Source organism: Macrobrachium rosenbergii, chromosome 20 (genome assembly GCF_040412425.1).
Source record: "Macrobrachium rosenbergii isolate ZJJX-2024 chromosome 20, ASM4041242v1, whole genome shotgun sequence".
NCBI lineage: Eukaryota > Metazoa > Arthropoda > Malacostraca > Decapoda > Palaemonidae > Macrobrachium > Macrobrachium rosenbergii.
The window spans coordinates 13,599,544-13,624,611 of NC_089760.1; the positions used below are offsets into that span (position 1 = coordinate 13,599,544).

At 36.1% G+C, this 25,068-nt stretch overlaps 3 protein-coding genes across 4 annotated transcripts in view; 1 reads left to right on the plus strand and 2 right to left on the minus strand.

Annotated features, from left to right (window-relative positions):
* The window catches only part of Sec10 (Exocyst complex component Sec10), a 50,452-nt gene extending 47,918 nt beyond the window's left edge, over positions 1–2,534 (minus strand). Inside the window, exon 1 of one of the 2 annotated variants that reach the window (XM_067121962.1) lies at positions 2,413–2,534. In XM_067121962.1, coding sequence (XP_066978063.1) covers positions 2,413–2,445 — 33 coding nt within the window. In that variant the 5' untranslated portion in view covers positions 2,446–2,534. Of the gene's footprint in view, positions 1–2,194; positions 2,349–2,412 lie in introns of those variants that run through there. The other variant, XM_067121961.1, reaches the window with a different exon arrangement.
* A 10,916-nt stretch (positions 2,535–13,450) lies between these two features.
* LOC136849060 (collectin-10-like) lies at positions 13,451–21,975 on the minus strand. Its single transcript, XM_067121968.1, has 5 exons — positions 21,832–21,975; positions 21,469–21,610; positions 20,925–21,043; positions 16,501–16,615; positions 13,451–15,026 (listed from the first exon to the last, which is right to left on the minus strand). Exons 1-5 carry the CDS (start codon positions 21,973–21,975, stop codon positions 14,872–14,874), a joined length of 675 nt encoding a protein of 224 aa, XP_066978069.1. The 3' UTR covers positions 13,451–14,871.
* The window catches only part of LOC136849061 (uncharacterized), a 100,324-nt gene continuing 93,994 nt past the window's right edge, over positions 18,739–25,068 (plus strand). Inside the window, exon 1 of the mRNA XM_067121970.1 lies at positions 18,739–18,807. The gene's annotated coding sequence lies outside the window, so the exon portion shown is untranslated. The remainder of the gene's footprint in view (positions 18,808–25,068) is intronic.

The following is a 25,068-nucleotide window of genomic DNA, read 5'->3' on the forward strand; positions in this document are numbered from 1 at the left end:
AGAAATAACAAAAAATTAAACCTTTAAGAAAACTCTTCAAAAGATTGAAGCTTCATTAACAAAATGAGCTATAGGAAACTGCCATACGAGCTAAAATAAGTATGTGAAGTCTTCGTAAAATAGGTGTAGAAGGCAATCTGGAATCCAACATGGCGTCTTCCCAAATGCTGAGACAAAATTGCGTGGCGATTGGACACTTCCTTCCTAGCACTCATTTAACAGTGTACTGACACTAATTGCATATATATGTAATGTTTACATATATTACTCAAGATCTGAGTTGTAATCAGCACGATAAAACAACATTTTGCTGCCTATACTAGTGAAAATATGAGACAAGGAATCCCCGTCTGTCATGTGGTTGAACTGAAATGCATTTTCATCTTTAATCCATGGTTTTATCCTTACTGACATCACAACTGAAGCTCCATAGTGCTCATTTGATTGTAATTATGCACAGTTTGTTCTTAACTCACTCAAAATACCACTTAAAATACGTGAGAATGTTTGTTTACAGTACTTTACTCCATTAAAGTAACGAAACTGTGGTGGGAACAATTTTCCAGCCTTATTGTACATCTGGCTGCCAAAAACATCCAAGAGCGGACGACGCATTAGTGACCTATTTACGATAGAAATGTAGTATTTTGTTGTTAGGACTTTTTATTTATTTAAGTACATATTACTATGTATACTTCTGAGACATGCAATATGTACATATGAGTTTTACCACTGGCAAAATGTAAGAAAGTTGAGTATGACAATTTATGTAGAACTGGTATGAGAGTCAAGATGCCATGACGGCAAAATACAGGACTGAAATAAAGGTTTTAAATCCAAAATTATTACTTAAAACACCATTATATTTGACAAAACTTACACTGTATGTGATATATATATTACACTGTATGTAATATATATTAATAAATAAAAAAAATAGGAAAGCGCAAAAAACAGCTACATCGTAATGCTCACAGCAAAAGCGTTGAAATTATAATGAACATGTAATACATTTACTCAACTGATAACCTTTAGCTATTCAGTTATTTAAATGTTATCTAGCGCTCTGGCATCCCAAAAATTCGCTAGAGTTTCCTGTCCAATCTCCAAAAACACAAGCTTTTACCACTGATGTCAAGGAAACGGTGTCAGCGTCTATGGGTACAAATATTTTGCAGATTTAACACACGAAATGGGCAGTTTGTTTACACAAGTGATTCAGCAAATATCGAGATGGCATCACTCGGTCACTTTTCAAGTGTTTGAAGTAAAAGTTTTGGGAGCGTCATGGCCATTAAGTTAGCACTGTGCACGGCTAAATCTTAATGAACCTCTGTTTAATCGGAAATATGCCATTATTTTGTAATTTAGGAGAAAACTGTTACTTTGATAGGAACGTAGAGGTCTCAGCGCATTGTGTAGTAGGGGCACAAGTCTCACTGATGCTGATGGGGGCGCGTTCGAATGCATTTTCTGGAAGTTTCCAAACAGCAGACAAATGTCGCAGCATCTCACGCTCCAAGCATTTACCCTACTGTCGTATTGGCATTAATTGCTGGCCCCATTGCAAAATCGAATTATCGTAAGGCAAGTTATCGTAATTCAAGCACTACCTGTATAGAAATACCAAAAACATGTATGCTAGTCTATGCTAGGCTTGCATGCAATTGGGAAAGGTAAAATAAAGGTTAGGATGGGATAAATACTAATATAAGATGGTAGGTACACTAGGATACATGGGGCACCCCCATCAGAAGCAATCACATTATTTGCTACCCCAGCCTACACTGTGGCCTATTTCCATAGGCTGGATTCAGGATATCTCTCTCATGTAGGCTTTTCACTTCACCATGGATCTTAAGACTACATCCTGTCAAGAATAGACTACTGGATCAATTTTAACTAGCCTACAGCAGGTTATAATTGACTTAGGCTACTATGTACATCAAATACTGTAGCCCATCGGAGGACACACCCATCAAATTACCTAGACTGCCTTAAATGAGGTAAAACTATTGACGGGCTAACTGACGAATAATATATCCCATCTTCGACTATGCTACAGAAGAATAGCCTAACATAGGCTAGGCTAGCAAACACTGCCTTAATTTCAACAAGCTAGCCTAGTTTGAGCTCAACAGTCCCAGAACCTGATGATTGAAAATGAGAAAAGATACAAGTAAATTTCAACAACCTTTAAATAAGACGGTGAGTAAGTCCGTAGCGTACTGTCGTGCATATAACTATCCTTTTCACCTTGTACAGGAACCAGGCCACAGAAACTTGTCAACCTTACGTGTTCTCTTCAGCTTACTTTTACTTCAGTATTTGGCAACATTCTGACACAAAATATAATTATTTTCATAGGAAAAAATATATCCTGCATTTAAATCCCATAACAGTAATACTGACCTGCTCTAACTCTTGAATATACTGGTTTAACATAATTCTAAAAGAAGAAAAACGGAGGCGTCAAAATTTCTGTTTTGGTACATTGGGCGTCTACTACAACAATATAAAGTAGTGACTTCTCTACTGGGGAGCTAGGTATTGAGAGATTACTGTTTGGATCTGTGCAGACTCGTGAAATGTTTTATTTTTAAATGCATGAATAACACACATATATAATAATTTGATAAGATTACTGGTGTGTTTCGCATAAATAAGAAAGGAATGCAATAAAGCAGCAATTGCTAAACTAGTGTCACGGTGAGGCTAGCATTTAAAACCTCCTACGACAAGCACCAGATTAAATAAGCTTGATTTTTGTATTGTTAGGATAAGAGTGTAATAATTCATATCTTACTATCTCTGTTAAAAATATTTCTTGTAGATTTTCTTTGTACTCAAATATATGTATCGGCTTATCTGTGTCAGCAGCCTGTGAGACTAGGGCGAGCGATTGTTAAATACTTAGAAACCATCGGTAATGAATAAATTTTATGAAGTGTCAACACCCACTTTGACGACAACCAAAACGATTTTCAGGAAATATTACAAATATAGGTTGTGCAATTTTAAAATGAAATTACGCAACATTCAAGACATTTAAGTTTTATTCCTTCTGGAAACTCTACCTCGAAATTTAATGCACAACAGGCACCTTTGTTTTGTCCGTAAGATTTACATGAGCTTAAAGACACCAAATACAAATTTATTGAGTTTACTTCTGCCACTAATATTAAACTAGACTTTAAGAAGTTTTAACTGTTTTTTTTACTCGAATAAACTTCACAGTACTGGTTTTTTGTAAAAATTGTTCTTGTCTGAGCACATGCTCCGCTAGCAGTCAGGAGACACCTTTGTGTCTGATCTTTAAACTGCAAATATTCAAGTGATGAATTTCTGTTGCAGAAAGGACATATCAGCAAGTTTCAACTGCCTGTTTTCTTTCAACTAAACCGTCAGAGTATTACATGATTTTCAAAACCTACTCCCGTATAATTTCTCGACACCATACCTTTTACAACACTGTTCCATCTTTTTAGCATATTTTTCTTTAACATATTTTCGTATCTTCGCATTTTTTTTTTACCTTTCTAACTACGCATACTCCACAACAACACACATTTGATCTGAAGATCTTTCGCCTTTTATCGATCGGTTACATTTAACAACTGCATGTTACTTCATTGCATTCAATGCGACTTTTGTGCATGTGATTATCTTTCCTCTTTATTCCTTTCAAATCTTTATTATATTGAAAAAGGAAGACCTTCAAACTTTCATATGACCAGCACCTGTCCAGATAAGTCCGGAAGGAAGAACCAGCTTATTTATTTTACTGCAGTACTTGATTTAAGGTCTGTTCTTATTAAAAATATGAATCGTGTCTTCATAACCCAGTATTTTAATCGCCTGTGTTGGAAAAGTTGCCCTCAAAGTACGTATATTACATATCACACATCTGCCATCTTAGGACATAAGGCACTGCAGTTTTGCCGGTCCTGGCGCAGTGGCGGGTCTATCTAGAAATCTTTCACCCGGGGGCACTTAGGATTTTCGTATACACACACACACATATATATATATATATATATATATATATATATATATATATATATGTGTGTGTGTGTGTGTGTGTGTGTGTGTGTGTGTGTGTGTGTGTGTGTGTGTGTGTGTAACATGTACAACACATACGGTACATATATATTAATGTTTATATATGCATGCACACACATATATATACACAGACATATAATTTACATCACATGCACATATTTATTGTATGTAGAGAGAGAGAGAGAGAGATTATAATTATGAAGATTGTTACATTGTTCCCAACAGCTTTAGCTTACAAAGAAGCAGCAGGTGAAGTTACTTTGGCAAATGCAAGCATAAAATACATGCATAAATAAAAAAATTATTAGATAATTTTATTTTTAGTGTTTCTATCAATATTTTACTTGTGTGCAGTGGGTACACATGGTCAAAATTTAATTATAGCTTTGAGTTGTACACATTATTCTACCTACAAAATAAATTCTGACCTGTGGGAAGATCTTTTGGAGAAGATGTTGATAACAGATTTAATGAAATTATCTGTGTCATCTGAAATTCTTCGGTGAATACGAAGCTTTGCAAGACCGTTCAACCCTTCAGAGCCCATTGTTGCTCTCCTGTATGACGTAGTGAAATTTTGTGAAGAAAACGTTCGTTCTGCTGTTGCTGACGACACAGGTAATGTAACACATATTTGTAGCAACAGCTTAGTAACAGAATGGTTTTCAGAGCATTGATCATATGCTTCCGGTGCTGTTTTAGGAATTGAATCAAATGGAACAGATTTCCAGCGAGTCCTCCATAAATTGAACTCTGATTTATAATCATCAACATGATCTAGCGATTTACCATCAATAAAGGAAGAGCTATATGTACTTAATGTTGGAGTAATATCATAAAAAGAGGAATAAGCAAAATATTTAGGAACTAAAGAACATAAGGAACTTACTATATCGTGGTAGTTCTTGAACCGATAGTGAAACTCACTCAGAATAATGATTTATTGAAAGAAAACAATGTTCTACGTATTATTCATATCCATGGGGGAGGGGCGGGTGGCACGTGACCAGGTGCCCCCCTCCTTAAATCCGGTACTGTGGACCTGGCGCCACAGCGTTACAAAATGAAAGGGAAGTTTGTTCTTGTAAAATCGAAAGTAGAAGTGAGTGATAAAAGGGACATACAAAAAAAGGAAATGTTTAAAAAAAATTACATAAAGAAGCTGTTTTGGAGGTAAAAATTTGAGGACGTGTTTTATGGGTACAAAAATTGTTGAGAAATAAGTGGCTGTTGTGAAAACATGAATGCGCAGATGATTCCAGCAACAAAAGATCAAAATAGTATTGCTTTCTAGGGTAAATGAAATACTATGTATACAAAGTGTATGATGGAAGGCTGTCAAAACAGATAGATACAAGAGTATGCTGTACGAAGTTGGAGTCAGTTTTAGAAAAAGTGACGACGGTGCTCTTAAAGATATAAAGGCAGCGGTAAAAAAAAAATAGAAAGATATCGTCAGATAACAACATTACAAGTGATATACTGTATTATGGTGGTGAGTGTAACTTAATTACTGACTAGGCATTAGGCGAGAGGAAAACTTAGCTTTAGAGAAGAGTTGATTTTAGTAGTGTATAAGGAATGTCAGTGGAATAACTTTACTTGGAATGGAATGGAATATCAAATTTAGGCAAAAGGCCAAGGGGTGGGATCTACAATGTCATTCAGCGCTGGAAAGGAAATTGAGAGTAAAAAGGTTTTAAAGGCGTAACAGGAGGAAAACCTCGCAGTTTCGCTGTGAAACAATTTTGAGGAGAAAGTGGAGAGTAAGAAGGAAGAGAATATGGACGGAGTGACAATAAAACGAATAAAAGGGGTTGCAGCTGGTGGCCGAAGGGACCCTTCAAAGAACCTTAAGTAATGCTACAGTGCAATGCGTGCGGTGCACTGACGGCAATACCTCCCTGCTGGGTAATGGGTAATGTTATTTGGTGTACCTGTGAAGAGGAGCAGTGCTGGTGAATGTTATGTTGTATCACATGATTGATACGGAAGAGAAAATCTGCACATGGCAAACTCTCGACCAGTATGAAAAACAGCTTGTTAGTAATACGGCAGGAATTTAATGTTGACAACTTTTAAAATTAATGATTAGGTCGTACTGTAGTTTGCAAAGAACAGACAGATGCGTAATGGAATTCAAGCTCTCAGAATGATTTTGTAGACAGGACGGTGGCTGCTTTTAATAGAAACAGGTCCTTGAAAGAGCTTTGTCATGTTTCCACACTTATTTACTGTATGTTGGGAAAAAATGATCAGAGGATTCAAGATAAAGGCAGATAACGTAGGTGAGTGCGTCTGGGGTAAAGAAAGAAATTGTCGATAGTTTTCGGGCTGACTGATGTTTACCAACTGTACCGTATTGCGCCAGAAATCGCCAGTATGTGCATACAGTTTTTGAAAGTGCTAATTCTCATCTAAATATAAAGTAGTATTTACCTAATAAGCAGCTGACCTCTTCAGCTTACAGCAGGAGAGGACCCTCTGCTGCTTAGGCACACGAAAGTTACTGTATATTTAGAAAAATATACCCGACAGGACACAATTGTTTTGTTCCTTAACACTCAAAATATATTTTTGATTTGTGATATCACGGAGAATCTTTCAAGTCTGGTGAATGTTTTAGTGAATTTGTGCGTGTCACTTCGCGTGAGGTTGTTCATGAAATGGATAAATCCGTGCATGTAAAAATGCCTGCACTCAAGGGGATATGCTTGTGTGCTAGCGAGAGAGTTTCGTGTATACAGATAAACGGGAACCTTCGTAATACGAACTTCCTCCTTCCGCATTTCAGTTGAGCTTTTCATGAGTGACTTGTTGGGGGCTTATCACTCTTGCATTGTCATGGCGATCTCTAGAAATCCCGCGTAAATGGCTTTGTTTTTAACGAAGTAGGTTCTTTGATTTCCTTGATATCGTGTAAAGTCCTTTTCTATTGTTGTGAACCAAGATTTTTTATAAAAAAAAAAATTATCAAAACCCACTTGATGGTAATTTCTTGGCATTTCTTGTAGAATTGAATTTATTGTCTTATATCTGCATTTTTCTTCTTTAGAGGATTTTGTTACCAAAACTATACACATTGTACCTTTAATATCTATGCATTTTATCCTTTGTAATTATTTCTTTATTATTTGGTGGCCTTCGAGAATACAATTTACACTCATTTTAACGTCACGTAGAGGAAAGTATTTAAAGTATTTCTCTAAAGTATTTATCAAAACTTTCTTGATCACGAATTCTGTAGGCAACAAATCGTGCAAATATAATAACCAATTACAATGTTTTAGAACAAGTGTCTTCAACAAGGAGTAAATATTTTATCCATTCTTCTTGGCCATATTTTCATAGAATTTTCAGGTTTCTGAAGAAATTCCAAGTGTACAAAGGAATTCCATGGTTTAGGATTAAAGAGGAGAAAACATTTCATTTCATACACTTTTATTCTCTTAGACAAGGCAAAGATGTGGAAGTATAATTGAAAAAAAAATAAGGTTACGTTGCAAATATATCCAACGTCATCCAGCCATTATAATGCAAAATATTCAGTAATCACAGAGCATGGTTTGGTCGAGTCGCTCAAACAAAAACTTTCCTCGTGCATGACAGTCAGCGGTCTGTCATGACAATGAACGAAAAAATAAACAAACCCGCAATCTTCTATTAATTTCACAAAGTGCAAACACATTTCGTAGAATTCTACCTCACAGCACTTCTCAAGCAGAGTCCCTTTGTGTACATAGTGACTTTTATAGACCCTGTTGATCACGCACACTCCCGACAGGCCACAGGCTCTGAGAAAATTCCCCTTCCTCTAGTACGCCACTATTTTCAATCAAAGGTGTAATGAAATCCAGTTCTTTTTCAAATGGTCTGAAAAACTTTTGACATTGATCATATATTTCTTAAACTGAAAGTAAATGAGACCAATTATAACACTTGACCACATGACTTACTACAACACATACACGAATAGATACTTTGTATATTCATGTATCTGTGTGTAAATGCTCTTAGTTTTTGATATCCCATTTATGTGTTGGTTTACGATCACGATTTTAACAAGTTTCCTTTCTTACCCGAGGCAGTGATACTATTGCTCCAATCCCGATGCAAGTCGATTTGGAAACAGAGACCTATGAATTAGGAATCAGCTGACAGAACTTGAGCAGCCGGGAACCGGTAATCAAAGATTAAGAAACTGTTAGAGCGAAAATCCTATTAAATTCGAACACGAGATTCAACATTATTTAACTTAGCAGTGTTCGTTGAGCATTCAAAGACTTTCGTCTGCTCTTATACTGGAATACTGTTTTCAGAAAAGGAGGAAACCCGAAGGCAAGTGTCTGAGTGGGCGAAAGTATTCAGCAGCGATGTCAAAGTGGACAAAGTGATGAGAATCACAGAGAACACTGAAGATATCTGCACAGTGTAAGCCTTTCACAAAACGTAATGATAATTTCTTCACCGAATTTTATTCAAAGTATCAACAATATATTGAAAATTTTGATCTGCTAGCAAAGTCGTTTAAATAGTTAGAAGGATGAAACTGGTAAACTGAAAGACCATCATGATGACAAGTTATGTAATATAATTGTGATTTATTGGAGGTGTAGTGTTTAGGTGTGGAACTCCCTAAAGGGTAAAGTGTAACCGTTATAACATTATATAATTTTTCAATTTCGTCAGACTAAGAAGGCCTTGGCGTATATTGCAAGTCTCTTTCTATTCTTGAGAATGATGACGGAAGGGCAGTTATCTCCAGATTCTGACTCAGAGAAAGCTCATCTTCACCAAAAGTTTATCGAAAGAAGAATGATTTTGAGGCCTTTCCGGCCTGTTTGCCCAAGTCGTGGTTGAATTTGCATCTGGGCCAACGAAGTGATCTGCAGGATTGTCAGATGTGACGGATGGTTAAAATTTAAACTTTAATAGCAAAATCTGCCTGCCGAACGTTCAGCAATTAGCGAAATGTGGCTTTAGTGCAGGAATGGAATCTGCAGTCAAATACTGACATTTCTAGTCCTAAGTAAGAAAGAGAGTTTGTTTCCAAGTTATGGAACAGTGTAAACAGTTTTATTAAGTGCCTAAGAATCGTAATTTTATAGTTCATCACCTCATCGCAAGTGACATTTGGATGTTCAGCCATTTGAAACTGCAAGGGCTCAAGGAAAATCAGAGAATAAAAACAACTAGCAAGATTTTATTTTCTACCACAGAACATGAAAACCTTTTGCATAGAGCTTACGCTTCAAAAGCAACTGGAAATCGTGATTTCAACACTTTTTCACTAGTCTCTTTAGAGATATTGTTTACTCAAACCAAACTTAGTGACAGGTATTACAATATGCATTTTACTACAAGCAATTTTAAATGCACTCAAACCATTATCTACAAATTGTTATTTTCATTTGACTGTTTTTCCTACCTAAAAAACAGAACGTGATCAACAACCACTTAATTACAATACTTGGCCACATGACTTACTATAACACATACACGAATAGACACTGTATATTCATGTATCTATGTGTAAATACTCTTAGTTTTCGTAAAAAATCGCGCAAATTCATAACAAAGACGAAGGCGAAGTGTATAAGCAGCCTCGGAGTGAAATACATTCATGACTCATCCGTTTTATCGGTGTTCACGAACGCCATAAAAGATAAGAATGATTTATCCGCAGCTGAGTAATACTCATTAACGCCATCAACAGCTACGCAACAAGTGATTCTTGTAGACTCCAAAAACATAAATAAATAAATAAAGATACAAAACTATGAGATAGAGGTTTCAGATTCAAGTTCTCTTTGCTTTGTTTTATTACCTCCAACAGCTGAAAAATACTCCTGCACAACATCATAGTGCATTGCATACATCAACGCTGCACGTATCTGCAAAAACACGCAAGCTCCACGCACCGATTAAAATGTTACCTGAGGTCATAAAGAGAAGCTTCTCCACCCTACTATCCTCGTTAAATTTTAAAAGCCGTTCTTTGTAACCTGATAGATTTGCGTCAGACCCTCGAGATGCAAAACCAACTTTTTGTTATCTCTAAGTCAACTTATTTATTCATCTTCCACACATGGTTTTATTCGTTAACACTCTGAGTCAACAAAAGCTCTATTTGCCTTAGTTCTTCGAGACAATTGCTTAAGATAGGGTTGGCATACAAATGAGGAGCAGCAGTTACACACCTGGCGAGCAAATATGTGAAGCTTTGCAATCGTAGTTAGTATAAAGGCTTAGACAAAGCATTAAGCTGTGCTTAAGGTTGCAGACTTGCACAGCTTCCCCACCCCAACCCCAAACATAGATCGCATAAGGAAGAGATTCGGCCCCCGCCATGTTCACTCAGAAGGGATAAGCGAATAAAATGCTATCAACTGGTGCACTGCTGGGTCGGGAAGTTGGGTTAAACTCGCTGGTGTGGTGGGCAGTAAGTCTACCCAAGTAAAAGCCTTAGGTACAGGGTGTAATTAGGTTCCAACTTCTTTTATGACTTGCTTGGTCCAGTTGGTAATGCCCTTGCCTTTCAACTGGACGACCTGGGTTCGATCATGACGTGAGTCAGAAATTTATTTCTGTTCCACGCTTGATTGAGTGTTGATTACGTCTAATATATATATACAGTATATATATATATACATATATAATTTATATATATATATATATATATATATATATATATATATATATATAATTTTTCTTCTATCTCTTCAAGTGCTAATGTACCTGTGGCTTCCACAATTTAGTGGCACATCTTTAAATATCTCCAATACTCTTTCTAGTTTTCATGGAAGGATAAACAAAGCTGCCACGAAACTGCCCTATTTATTCATTCCAAAGCCGACAGACTGTTTCAACCACCAATCCATGGTCTTCTTCAGTTCTACTCCAGATTCACAGCGGAAGTACTTTCTAATATATAGCAGAGTACACAAAAATTTTCTAAAATGCAAATGACTTACCACATTTTGCTGTTGAATGTGTTGCTTTACGTCCATATAGGTGACCTTACGGTTTATGATGACAGGCCGATTTCACCGGCTCTATTAGCAAAGAACTGGTTTAAGCGTTCTTGGTATTTGAATCTTTGTCAATTTCCAAATATCATCTCCAAAAGCATGGAATAATTAGGACGTTTGGAGACCTCAGACCTATGATAAAGATGGCGTTTGGCCTCTCAGCATGGTATGGAATAGAATATACTGTAGAATTTAGGCCAAAGGCCAAGAGCTGCGACCTATGAGGTCATTCAGCGCTGAGAGGGAAATTGACAGTAAGAAGCATTGAAAGGTATAACAGGAGGAAAACCTCGCTGTTGCATTAGGAAACAATTTTTAGAGAGGGTGGGAAGTCAGATGAAAGAAAGAGAATATGAACGGAGGTACAGTAAAAGAAGTGAGAGGTTGCAGCTAGGGGCCGAAGGGACGCTGCAAAGACCCCAAAGTAATGCCTACAGTGCACCACGTGAAGTGCACTGGCGGCACTATCCCTCTACGGGAGCCCTCTCAGTATGACCTTGACCTTCGCCATGCTCTGTTCGTCACGTCATTGATGGCATATGTATGCCAAATATGAAGCCTCATCTTCATAAATTTAAAACAACAGCCAAGATTAAACCCTTGCTTGACTTTTGACCTTGACCTTGAAGTGACTGCACTTTAGAGCCATGAGCAAAATATGCATGTCATATATGAAGTTTATCTCATATAGGTCAAAACTAAATTAATACTTTACTTTCATCCAGCCCCTAAAAGGTCAGAGGTTAAATTTCTTCCTCTTTCAAGATGTAGCCATTCTTGATAGTCACGAGGTCAACTTTTGGTGAGATTTTCATAAAAATCCTGTCATAAACTTCTCCAGAATCACTGTAAACAAACAGGCAAACATACCAGGGCAAACTACTGTATAAGTCCGGTGGTTGTGAAGTAATGCGAGTTGTCAGAAAGGAAAAGAAAACGCTGTATATCGTATATTTGGACCCAGGAACCGCTTATGATGAAACTTCTTGTAGGAGGTAAAAATAGGGAGGTCTTAGGCCTATATTCTGCAACAGTCAGTTGGTGAGTAAAACGAATAGTTCCTTACCGTATGTGCAGAGTAAGTACACTTAATACTACGAAGTATAATAATGATGATTTTATCGTGTTTATCTGAAACACTAAAGGAAACAAATATATTTTTAGTCAGTTTTATTATCTGGAACAACTGAAATGATACATAACTAGTATTCCATTACTTAATACGACAATCGTGCAAACTAAATTACTTTCCTAGAACATGATTCATTTCGCGTCAGGTTTCCAAACAAAATATACTTCTCGCACGACAGTGCTTTCCAACACAGAAGTTAATTGTGAGTGAAGCTGAAAAACTTTTTGCCTGATTCATAACCTAAGCTGATCGATAACAGAAAGGAATTTAACCTAGAGAAAATAAAACGGACTGTACAAAAACCTCGTGGCAATTTTAGTTTATAGCATTTCTCTCGGAAATAGTTTGTTATTTAAACAGCAGCACTGAGGTCACAAGTCACAATCACGCACACGTGCGGTACAAAAGAACGTGCTATTGATTAATGGAATGGAATATAAAATTTAGGCCAAGGGCCAAGCGCTGGGACCTATGAAGTCTTTCAGCGCTCAAGGGGAAATTGAGAGTAAAAAGGGTTTAAAGGTTTAACAGACACAGAACTCCAATGGTAAGAGGAAAATACGCACAATTGTCGTAGTATACCCTTGCGTGTACTAAAACAAACCAAAAAATTAGACTTTTTTTTTTTTTTTTTTAGACGAGATACCCTTCAGTGTTTCTTCATACATTGAACATTCAAGTTTCTTCTTCACGTAGATAATTTGCATGACTGTGGTGTCTTGGATATGTTCGCTTTAATCATTTCCTGGTCTGAACTATTATGCCTTTACCGAACCTAAACAATGCTCTATGATTTCACTCTTCATTTGCTTGATATCACGCCTTATCTCAGAAGTTTGCTTTGGTTTCTTAAACAAAATGTTGGTGGAATTACACTAGAGGTCCGAGACAGCTTCAAGATTCATTAATAAGAATTCTGAAGGGGGAAGGGACTGCTTAGGTAAGACACGGCACCCTAGGATTGGTTAAATTAAGATTGTAAGGCCTTTTGCTGTAAAAATTCAATACATTTTAAAGCTTTCCATATTTACCAACCATGACGTGGGTGTATATATATATATATATATATATATATATATATATATATATATATATATATATATATATATATATATATATATATATATATATATATTTATAAGGATACGTGGATAAACGAACTTTCAAGTTCATCAGAGTGAAAATTACTTATGTCTAACTTTGTTAGTGCTTTTGAGCACTTTCATTTTTGCTTCTTGGGGACTTGACACGTGGAATAAAGCTGTAATTGAACGCGGCCTTAGATCTGCAATACCGTTTTAGAAGAGCCGCCTTGGAACTACTAATTTGAATCGCCACTCCGTGTCGTGTGAGGCGTTGAAATTACAATTTTCTTCTGTGGAGGCTTTGGAATTACAATTTTCTTCTGTGGAGGCTTTGGAATTACAATTTTCTTCTGTGGAGGCTTTGAAATTACAATTTTCTTCTGTGGAGGCTTTGAAATTACAATTTTCTACTGTGCGAGGCTTTGAAATTACAATTTCTAGTATGTGAGGCTTTGAAATTGCAATTTTCTACTGTGCAAGGCTTTGAAACTGCAATTTTGTAACGGGTGAGGCTTTGAAATTACAATTTTCTTCTGTGGAGGCTTTGAAATTACAATTTTCTACTGTGTGAGGCTTTGAAATTACAATTTTCTACTGTGTGAGGCTTTGAAATTGCAATTTTCTACTGTGTGAGGCTTTGAAATTACAATTTTCTACTGTGTGAGGCTTTGAAATTGCAATTTTCTACTGTGTAAGGCTTTGAAGTTACAATTTTCTACTGTGTGAGTTTTGAAATTACAATTTTGTAATGGGCGAGGCTTTGAAATTACAATTTTCTTCTTTGGAGCCTTTGAAATTGCAATTTTCTGTTGTGAGAAGCTTTGAAATTACAATTTTCTACTGTGTGAGGCTTTGAAATTGCAATTTTCTACTGTGTAAGGATTTGAAATTACAATTTTCTACTGTGTGAGCTTTGAAATTGCAATTTTCTTCTGTAGAGGCTCTGAAATTACAATTTTCTACTGTGTGAGGCTTTGAAATTGCAATTTTCTACTGCGTGAGGCTTTGAAATTACAATTTTCTACTGTGTGGGGTTTTGAAATTACAATTTTCTAGTGCATGAGGCTTCGAAAGTACAATTTTCTACTATGTGAGGCTTTGAAATTGCAATTTTCTACTTTGTGAGGTTTGGAAATTACAATTTTCTACTATGTAAGGCTTTGAAATTACAATTTTCTACTGTGAGGTTTTTAAATTACAATTTTCTACTGCGTGAGGCATCAAAATTACAATTTTCTACTATGTAAGGCTTTGAAATAACAATTTTCTATGTAAGGCTTTAAAATTATAATTTTCTACTGTTTGAGCTTTGAAATTGTAATTTTTCTACTGTGAGAGGCTCCGAAATTATAATTTTCTACCGTTGAGACTTGGAAGTTAAAATTTTGTAAGGCGTGAGGTTTTGAAATTACGATTGCTGTGTGAGTCCTTGAAATTACAATGATTGGAATTTCATTTCTAAGTGAAACCTTCTCTACTCACAATTTCCCTTTAAGCATTGAATGACCTCATAGGTCCCAGCGCTTGGCCTTTAGTCTAAATTTTACATTCCCATTCCAGTTTAAGGAAGGAGCCTTTCACATACGAAAGTGTGATTCTCGCCACATTTAATTGGCTTCCATTGACTGCTTTTGCTCCGCTGGAGGATGACACAGTTCTTGCCGTGGTCGTCACTCGGTTCACCATCTTGGAAGTTTTTGTAACCTGCAATTGCTCCTGCCACAGGATAGATTGCATTTCAAGTACAGATTATTGAGTAAAATGAAGCAACTCATTCATTATTATCAATGATGCTGAGTGGAGACTTTTGGCTGTTAGATAAGAATTCAAGATAAAAATGGAAGATGTTAAAATGAATTCTATACTTGCAGGATGTGAAAAAATTATGACTGGAAAGGCGAGAGATATAGAGATATGATGGGAGTGTAGTGAAAAAGGTTACCATAACTGAAAGGAGGTTAGAGTGTTTTGAAGTGGTTTTGTCCTGTGGAGAGAATAGAAGAGGGCAGGTCGGAGAAGACTTTACAAATCTGAGGTCTTAGGAGGAAAGAGGAGAGGGAGATTTATGAGGTGTAAGGTTGACCCGGTAGCTGGAGTTTTAAAATGAAAGTGCCAAGTGCCATGTAAGATAAAGGTGAATGGTGCATAACGTGCTATGAAGGGAGATAATTTGCTTGTGATCTGTCTTTTCAGGTGTGCGGGGAACTGATGTAGAAGCTTTCTAGATGGGTCAACTCAAGTACAACGTTTATATAAGGTAGCATGGCTATTGGTTAATAATAATAATAATAATAATAATAATAATAATAATAATAATAATAATAATAATAATAATAATTATAAAAATAATTGTATTATTACGCCTTTAACCTCAGATAACAGCCAAGTCCATATTTCAAAATCCAACATTCATTTCAGGTAAAATGGCTTAATAATAATAATAATTATAATAATAATAATAATAATAATAATAATAATAATAATAATAAATATGACTGTATTATTACGCCTTTAACCTCAGATAACAGCCAAGTCCATATTTCAAAATCCAACATTCATTTCAGGTAAAATGGCCTAATAATAATAATAATAATAATAATAATAATAATAATAATAATAATAATAATAATAATAATAATAATAATAAATATGACTGTATTATTACGCCTTTAACCTCAGATAACAGCCAAGTCCATATTTCAAAATCCAACATTCATTTTAGGTAAAATGGCTTAATATAATAATAATAATAATAATAATAATAATAATAATAATAATAATAATAATAATAATAATAATAACACATATGGTTGTATCAAGTACAACGTTTATATAAGGTAGAATGGCTTATTAGTTAATAATAATAATAATAATAATAATAATAATAATAATAATAATAATAATAAATATGATTGTATTATTACGCCTTTAACCTCAGATAACAGCCAAGTCCATATTTCAAAATCCAACATTCACTTTAGGTAAAATGGCTTAATAATAATAATAATAATAATAATAATAATAATAATAATAATAATAATAATAATAATAATAATAATAATACATACGGTTGTATCATTGTGCCTTTACTTCAGATTAAGGCCAGTTCCATTATTTAAAAGAAATCACAGCAATGACATAATGTTCTATAAGGTTGATTCATAGGAAAAATGGCCAGAGGAAGACTCACCTGATGATGTGTTTACAAAGGAGAGTTCATTTTGCCTATCATCAATGCCTATCCATACTTCGTCGTCGCTGCTGTTTGCAGTTACGCGGTAGATGAAATCGTTCTCTTCATCATTCTGAGGATAAACAACAGGACGCGCTTATCAGCTCATGGCTCACATTACAGACGCAGAACGACATTACAGTGAAAACTGAGTTTTAGTTTTCTGTAAGAAAAACTATTGAGATGGCTTTGTTTGTCCACCTGCGCTTTTTCTGTCCGCCCTCAGATATTAAAAACTACTAGGGCAAGAGGGCTGCAAATTGGTATGTTGATCACCCACCCTCCAAACATCAAACATACCAAATTGCAGCCCTCTAGCCTAAGTAGTTTTTATTTTATTTGACGTTAAAGTTAGCCATGATCGTGCGTCTGGCAACGCAACAACACAGGCTACCACGGCGGGCTGAGAGTTTCATGGGTCTTGCCTGAGAGTTTCATACAACACTCATTATATTGTACAGAAAACTCAATTGCGCCGAAGTTCCCTCTGTATTTGAGCCAGGAAGTACAGATCACACCGTTATTTCTGTAATGAATGTAGCGCAGGTCACCGAAATGTCAAGAAATCCCGCTAGTCAAGATTGAGCTGATCTGGGCATCTGCATGTATTCCATGCAGGCAATATCTACTGACGATTGACGATTTTATGAAATACTAACTGAAACGTCCCAAAAGTACATGGCTGAAAACTTTCCATATCGATAAAAGACTTTGGTGGGTTTATTTTCATGATATGTAAAGTTTGTCATGATATATAATTGTTTTGCGATGGAAAGGTAAATCTTTTTGCCATATGGAACCATGTCCTTTGTAGGGTTAACGTAATTCTCGACAAGAAAGCTTCGTTACCGAGAAGAGAGATTTATAAGTGGGTCCTTGTTTACATGCAATAAACAGTAGGAAAGAGAAAGGGTACAAAGTTAAACTGTATCAAGTTAAAAAAAGCTCTGCAAGACTGCACCTCCCGCGAATAGTGCAGCGTGGCCGCAACTGTGTTTTTGTGGAGTGAGCTCTTAGGAACCAGAATTTAACCATGTTGCCGGAGAGATCATGGAAATGGAAGCACTGTACTAAGGACACAAAGTAAGTCGCGGGGGAAGCAGCTCCCTGGTACTATCTTGAAGCTGTGAATTTGGTATTAACACTTATAAACACCTATTTTGAACTGGCTTTGTGTTGCATTGTGTATATCCATCTGAAAAAAAAAACTATCTAGAAAGTAAATGTGATGAACATTGGCGAGTTTGAGGAGAGTAACGGTCACAGACATCTGCCTAGAGGTTAATTGGGAACATAATCGGGATCTTCCTTAAATCAAATGTCAAAGTTATTTTGGATCATGTTATTATCCCATGAACAATAAATATATAAGAAGTGACTCAGGGGTGACTAAGGCTTGAAAGAGGAACATCAACCTCAGGAATTTTGGTGTTGTTAACAGTCCCTCATTATCAACCAATAAGCGAGGAATACCTGATGCGCTACATCCAAAGAACGAGAATTTTCATTTGTTCCAGCAAAGGTTCTCGTAGTTACAAATATGTCATTTAACTTCTGGGTGACTCCCAGCAATGTTCTGGTACTCCAGACAAAAAAAAAAAAAAACACATCATGGTGTATATATGTGGCTACGTGAATCCAGGTTGATCATCACTTTAGCTTGTCATAATTTCCATTTTGATGGAAGGAGCTAAATCTGAACAAGAGCCTTAACCGCTTCACCAATTTGTATTAATTTCAAACATTGAACTTTGCAATTAGCCTACGTTTTATCATTTCCAAAATGTCATTGGACTTTAACCACAGTTTTTTTTTAGTAATGGTTCTGAGAATATAATGACTTACTTGGATTTCCATCATTATTGCAGAATGGCCAGAATTGCAAACTAAAAAAGGTACTCCCCCCAATTATGAATAAAACATTTTGTTAAAAGATAGTAGGCCTACACATATGCTGCTACACGAGAGGCTCTTTTATCAACTTTAAATACGAAAAAAACTGACTGATATCTAATGCTAACCTACCATAATGGTCAATAATCATGTCACTGAGATATACGACTTTAGTCGCGGTAGAATTTGTAAAACTTCACTGCGAAAACCACTTAACTCCTCCTCATGTAACAAAACGTTAGCCTTACGAAGGTTCGCACTTCTGTGTATAGTTGAGTTACCCGTCTATTTTCGCCATCTGTTGACAGTGTTTCGAAATACAGTACTGACAAAAAGTGGACAGCTGACAACTTTCCAAAGCGACGGAATTTGGTAGGTTTTCGGTATTTTCGATATAAAAAGTTAGAGTCGTGACATATAATTATGCTTTTTGATGGCGGGATACAATTTTTGCCATATAGAAGTATGTCTTTTGTAGTATTAACGTAATTCTCGACAAGGAAGCTTCGTTACCGAGAGGGAAGGTTTGTTTACGTTTAATAGTGTAGCGTAGCCTACATAACGACAGGTTACACGGTTTGTGATGACAGGCGACGCTGAAAATGCAACTCTAATTTATTTTTATGACCACAATAATCGTATTTTGCCATGTAAAACAGTATTGACACTGAACAGGCATAATACCCAGCAAGGGTATTATGTTAACCGAGAAAGGGTATTTATTTACATTCGTCAGCTGACTGCTTGCCCTTTTCTCTCCCTCCCGGGGGATAGTGCCAGCAGTGCACCGCACGAGGTGCACAGTGGGCATTACATAAGGTTCTTTGCAGTGTCCCGTCATCCCCTAGCTGAAACTCCTTTGATTATTTTACCGTACCCCCGCTCATACCTTCCTTCCAGCATACTTTCCATCCTCGTAAGATTTGTTTTGCAACTGCGAGGCCTTCCTGTTAAACCTTGAAAACCTTTTTACTCATACTTTCCCTATCAACGCAGAATGATCTCATAGGTCCCAGCACTTGGCCTTTGGATTAAATTTTATAATTCAATTCCAGTTAAACTCAACCTTTATTTACCATATTCCACACACAGAAACTAGGAAATGCGGTTTGATTTTTTATTCAGGACCTGGTTACGGTTTTGATGACTTTGACCTATTGGAAAGGAGGATGGTGATGATGATAGTAATAATGACGATGGTAATTATTTAAAGTTAAATCAAACGGGATTCTGTTGACCATCATAAGGTAACTGGATTTTAAAACTTGACTAAATATGAATGCTTTGCTAAATTTCTTGCAGAGGAGATACTTTGTATACAATCATGTTGCAAAAGTGCCCAACTAATGCATGTACGCGTGTTCTATGATAGCTAGCAAGCAGCTTTCACCTAAAAGATCAAGATCAAGATGTCATCAGTGGACAGATTTAACTTCCTAGTATGTGAATAGCAATTGTTGCAGATGAAATTACAATAAGGTTAATTCGCATACCTACTATTGAAAGTTATTTCAGTGAAAATATCTTTATATACACCAGGTTTCAGAGCAGTATTTGCAAAGGGCAGGTATTATTACTCAAGTGGAGCAACATTATGGAAATATATTTTATAACATTCAGAATCTGGGAGTAACTTAGATAAGGGTCATTTTCCAGCACAGTAAGTGGACAAAAATCACAAAACCTAATGTATAGTGTGTTCTATCCTGCCAAAGAATTTGCAGAAAAGAGGTAAAGAGAATTCAAAAGGGAACACAATATATACGTCTGAGACCAGTGTGTGAAAAAGCCACCTCTTGGTATCATTACTAGTCTTGAAGTATATCATACCTATAAAGTAGCCTATACAACAGTCTCTGAAGGAATTGTGCAATTGGAATAAGGCTAGAGAAAAAGTGTGAAATGAAACTTGTGGAATTAATATTTTCAGAATTTCAGAAAGGGTTGTTCTATTTACGGCAAATCAATAAAACCACATTTCACTGAACAAACAGCTATTAAAGTTTAATATGGCTAAGGAAAGGAGTTGTCAGTATTTCCTGTGTTAAGTATAACATTGACAGAATCACTGGTTTCAAGGTCGATGAATGTTAGCCTAATACCTAACACAATTACAACCTGTGTTCTGAGGGTGATCCTCTTTGGGTAAAAATCTATGTGCTAGGGAGTGCAATCAGAAAATTGAATGGGTCTAAATAGTTAGTTTTGAGAAGAATAAGTATAGAGGGGGGAGAGTGTCGCTGGTGGTGAAGTGAACTTTGGGAAAGAAAACCTCAAAATGAAAATTGATGAGTCAAGAGCAAACATGAAGACTAAACGGAAGTAACAAACATTTAGAACCTGTTTGTACACAGAACAGTAATGGAGAGCATGATTATAAACTATAAGTATACATGGAATATATACATATAAAAATACAAAAACACATGCTGTCATTTCAGTAGTGGAACATATACAAGTACATGAATTTTTTAAAGTTTCATTCCTACCTTAGGCAGTGCTAATATAGCTCCAGCACCCTGGCAAAATGTGATAGCGTCGGCGAAATTCTTTTTTGCAGATTGGAATTCATACACTTTGCGGAAATCAGGGGACCCACCCACAGAATCTGTTCAAGAGGAACACTTACTAGAAATTTATTTGGATTCTGACAAAAAAAAATCAACACTCGCTTAATAAAGGTAGGATACTTCAGGCAACTGTTGTAAAGAAGACCAATATGTGTAACAATTATTAAATTTTCAGTCTAGATGAATAAATTGAAGAGGGTACTGTATAGGGAATACAGAATATTTTTGTGCCAGTTTAGATATTAACCATCTTGTTGATATTTATTCACAGTGCTATCAGTAGATGCAAAACTTAGACCTGCTATCAGAGGCGTGGAAAGTGACCTAAAACAACATGCAACAACATTCGAAAAGTAATATAAGCCAAATTGGAATTGAAAATATTTTAAAACCTTAATGCCGTTTTTTTTAATTACTTGCTTTAAGTCAGTTAAAAAGATTACCATACAAAATTGATTCTTACCGTCCCAAATCACCTTGAAACCAGGATCATTCACCATGCCCAAGGAACTGGTGACCTTTTTGTAGGTACGACACCGGTTATCGCTGTGGAAGCAAACGCCTCCACAGTTGTTTAATATTAGGCACCTGATAGCACAGAGTTTCTGAAAAAAGACCAACGTCTTATTTCTTAAACATATTTAAACACTTGAGTTGTGTGTTATTTCTGAAACTATTTAAACACTTGAGTTATGTGTTCGTAACGACTGCAAAGTTAACTGTAAATGTTAATATGTATATGGCAACAAGATATAGAGTGAGACCAAGTCAGTATTAAACCAGTTACATCCTCAACTTCTGTCGTTTACGATGAATAGAACCTTACCAGATTCGTAACTGTCACAGTGGTCAAGGGATCAAGTACAGGGCAAGAGTCGATGCTCTGTCGACGGAATAGCATGCTAGTGGGTGTTGTGTCTTTCCAAAAGAGCATCGCCAGTAGAAAGAACATTCTCAGGTTATTCTTCATTTTGGTTTTTGTAAAACTCCCTTGAAATGACCTGTATCATGGAGACAAGATAACATTCTTAAGTAAATGAAACACGTTACGAAATATAATTGTTAGTGCTTAGATAATATTACAATGAAAATAAGCAACTAGGGAGCACTGGGTTGTTTGTTGTGCCACCACCGTGACGGCGTTGCTTGCAGCCGCAGAGCCTTGTGGGTAAGATCCATATTCAAACCCGGGAGACCGCGGAAACCGAATAGTCGTTTCGTGTGTGTTGCAATTTTTTTCGTTATTAGCTTCATAATGGAACGTTGTGCAGCTTATACTTGTGGAAATCGGCGTAGGATTTCTCAACAGAAAACGGAATAACATTTCACAGGCAAGGAAAGCGTACTGAATTTTATTTACCCATAATTTTCTGTTGGATGAATTCTTGTTAGCAGGGGATAAGTTTCAGCTTTGTAACCATGTCGTAATTTATATTGTCAGCTTATTACTATGGCGCAAGAGTGCAATGGCGATTGCAGTGTTGAAATCATAGCATCATTAAACTTCTGTAGGCCACATAATAAAAAATAAAAAAGATCTTGCTCGTTATTAAAAATGCTAAATAATAATAGGACGATAGGCTCCTGGTTATGTCGGGTCTTGTCTTTTAAACATTTTGCTGTGATGCCTAAGGACACCTGTTATATTTTGTCAGTGAAAAAGAATTACTTGCAGTAGACAGGCCTGTAGGGTATGGTTAGTACCATCAATTTTCCAGTTGTAGATACGTAAAGTCAGCGGTAGAGTTGGTTAACAAAGTGCATTGTATCAAACAGTTTCTTAACGAAATTCCGAAAAGTGACAGGCCGTAGAAAACAGCTTTTATTATTCGATTCTATGTAAAAAAAAAAAAGTTGTATTTTTCATATGTATAGGAAATACTGGTTTAATTTAAGTTTTTATCAAAGAATGTCTCGTATTTTGGATATAGTATGAAAATGAAGTTTGGGAGCCTAGGCTACACCTAGGCCTATATCTTCGAACTACTCATTTGGGAATGTAGGCTACTGTATGCTATCATTTAAACCGTATTCTATGTACAACTTATTTTCGAATATATGAAAATAATTTCTCTTTGGTAAAAGTTATCGAATCATCATGCCAAGGAAAAATAGCCTTCAAGAATGGTAACAGCATAGAAACGTTTAAGGAAACGCTAGGCCTATACATGTTGATTCCACATTTTTTTTAATGCTTTTAAGAATAGTTTTATTCCAAAATAACTCTAAACTGCTTTCTTATAGCAGCCTTTATTTAATAGTATTCTCTAACTATCGTAACAACAAGGCAAATAATCTTGGCCAAATAAACCCTAGGCGTAGGCTATATATGATTTCCCAGGTATTTTTTTTATTCCTTTATCCTCATTAGCAGTGGTGTAACGTGGGCGGGGTCGCCGGTGTAGTTGCCCTGGGCACGAAACTTCAAAGGAAGAAAAACAAAGTAATGATAATAGATGGAAACTAGCGCCTACTAAGCTTCACGCAGAAAATCACCCAATATTCGAGCATTTCCCTCAGCATGACATGGAAAACAAACGTTTCCAACTTGCCACTTTATATTTTGCAGTAATTTTCCTTGCTATTTACAGTCGTACTGCACTCATGTAATGTTTATCGGTGAGTTACATAATACCTATCAACAGGGTGATTTTCCGTTTGGAGGTCCTGTACTGCAATGTTGCATAACTTGCATTTAAAATCATAATGAAGAAATTCTTAATTTCACCGAGTTGCAACGGCCACTGTAGCCCAGCTTCTCCCCCCCTCCCACATCTCCTCCGACATGGGTATGACACTTGACGGTTCCGTTGTTTACTTTTTAAAATCCTCCGCGCGTCAAAAGTAATCCTTGAAATGCGAATGAGTATAAAAGATTTACCACACACAATGACTTATTTTTTCACCTGGACAAATATTTCCAGAAACTTGTATTACACGTTTTATTAATGAAACATGGTGTGACCTCAGTTGTTCATGTGGTGACAATCCGATCGCTAGATTAAAATGTCAAAATCTCGAAAATTTCGCCAAATGATGTTTCATTTAGTTTAGTGTTCCAACACAAATAAAACATGAGTGTGTTGCCAGTGCGTGCTTGTCCTGATTATGAATTCGATATCTTGTCGAGTTTTGTTTTTCTGGCCTGTCGACATCTTTGTTTTTTCTTTTGCTTTGATGATTCATCTGCTGACGTGGTAGTTTATTTCTTATTCTTCGAATGTAATTTGCCTCTTAGTGCCCAAATAAAAAATGTAAGGGATACTGGCCATCATCTTAGACATATTGGTTTTGTTGAAAAAAAAATATCTTGAGTGTTCTAAAAAATAAACGGGATTAATTGTATTATAAGTAGAGCAGAGTATTGTAACTCCATCATAACCTGCCTAAGATGCACCATAGGAAACTGCCAAATCTGTTAGAGCGGCAAGATTAGTTAAAGGGTGTTGTATCACCCAACAGGATTACGCCTGTATTGCTTGAGTTGCTCTGGCTCCCAATTAACGCTAGAATGATGTTTAAAATTGTGTAATGATTAACCAGGCTATTGGCCTATTTGTCCGAAATATTTGAATGAATTGCTGCTTAGAATACAGTCAGCGGATGGAGTCAGCACGAGATTAGCTACAAATCGTCCTAAGTTATTTGAGCCAAGATGCAGTTCGATGTTGCTTGTAGATCCTTGAATTTTGCCCCTCCAGGACTGTCCTGTACAGTGAGCTCCCACTTGATATCAGGACTGAAAATATCAAGTTTTTCAGGAAAAAATTAAAATTACTTTTTTTCGGAGTGCTGTGACATTGTGGATTTGACAATTAATGCGGAGCGCGCCATAGAAAATCTCAGAATGTCCGCATTATTATGTAGGCCTACAGGACGAGTGGAGATTGCGGGTCTCGCAGAGCGCCTTCGGTGGGGGTGGGACCTTGGGGAAAAAAAAAAAGAATGAACTAAACAGTTATTCTGTTTCATATATATATATATATATATATATATATATATATATATATATATATATATATATATATATATATATATATATATATATATATATACATTCGAT

Bases quoted from the DNA above. Each gene is read 5' to 3' on its own strand.
- LOC136849060 (XM_067121968.1), bottom strand. From the start codon at position 21,975: ATGAAGAATAACCTGAGAATGTTCTTTCTACTGGCGATGCTCTTTTGG. The intron at 21,611-21,831 runs GTAAGGTTCTAT...GTCTTTTTTCAG, and splicing joins CTGTGACAGTTACGAATCTG to AAACTCTGTGCTATCAGGTG. The intron at 15,027-16,500 runs GTGAGTCTTCCT...ATCCTGTGGCAG, and splicing joins CTTTGTAAACACATCATCAG to GAGCAATTGCAGGTTACAAA.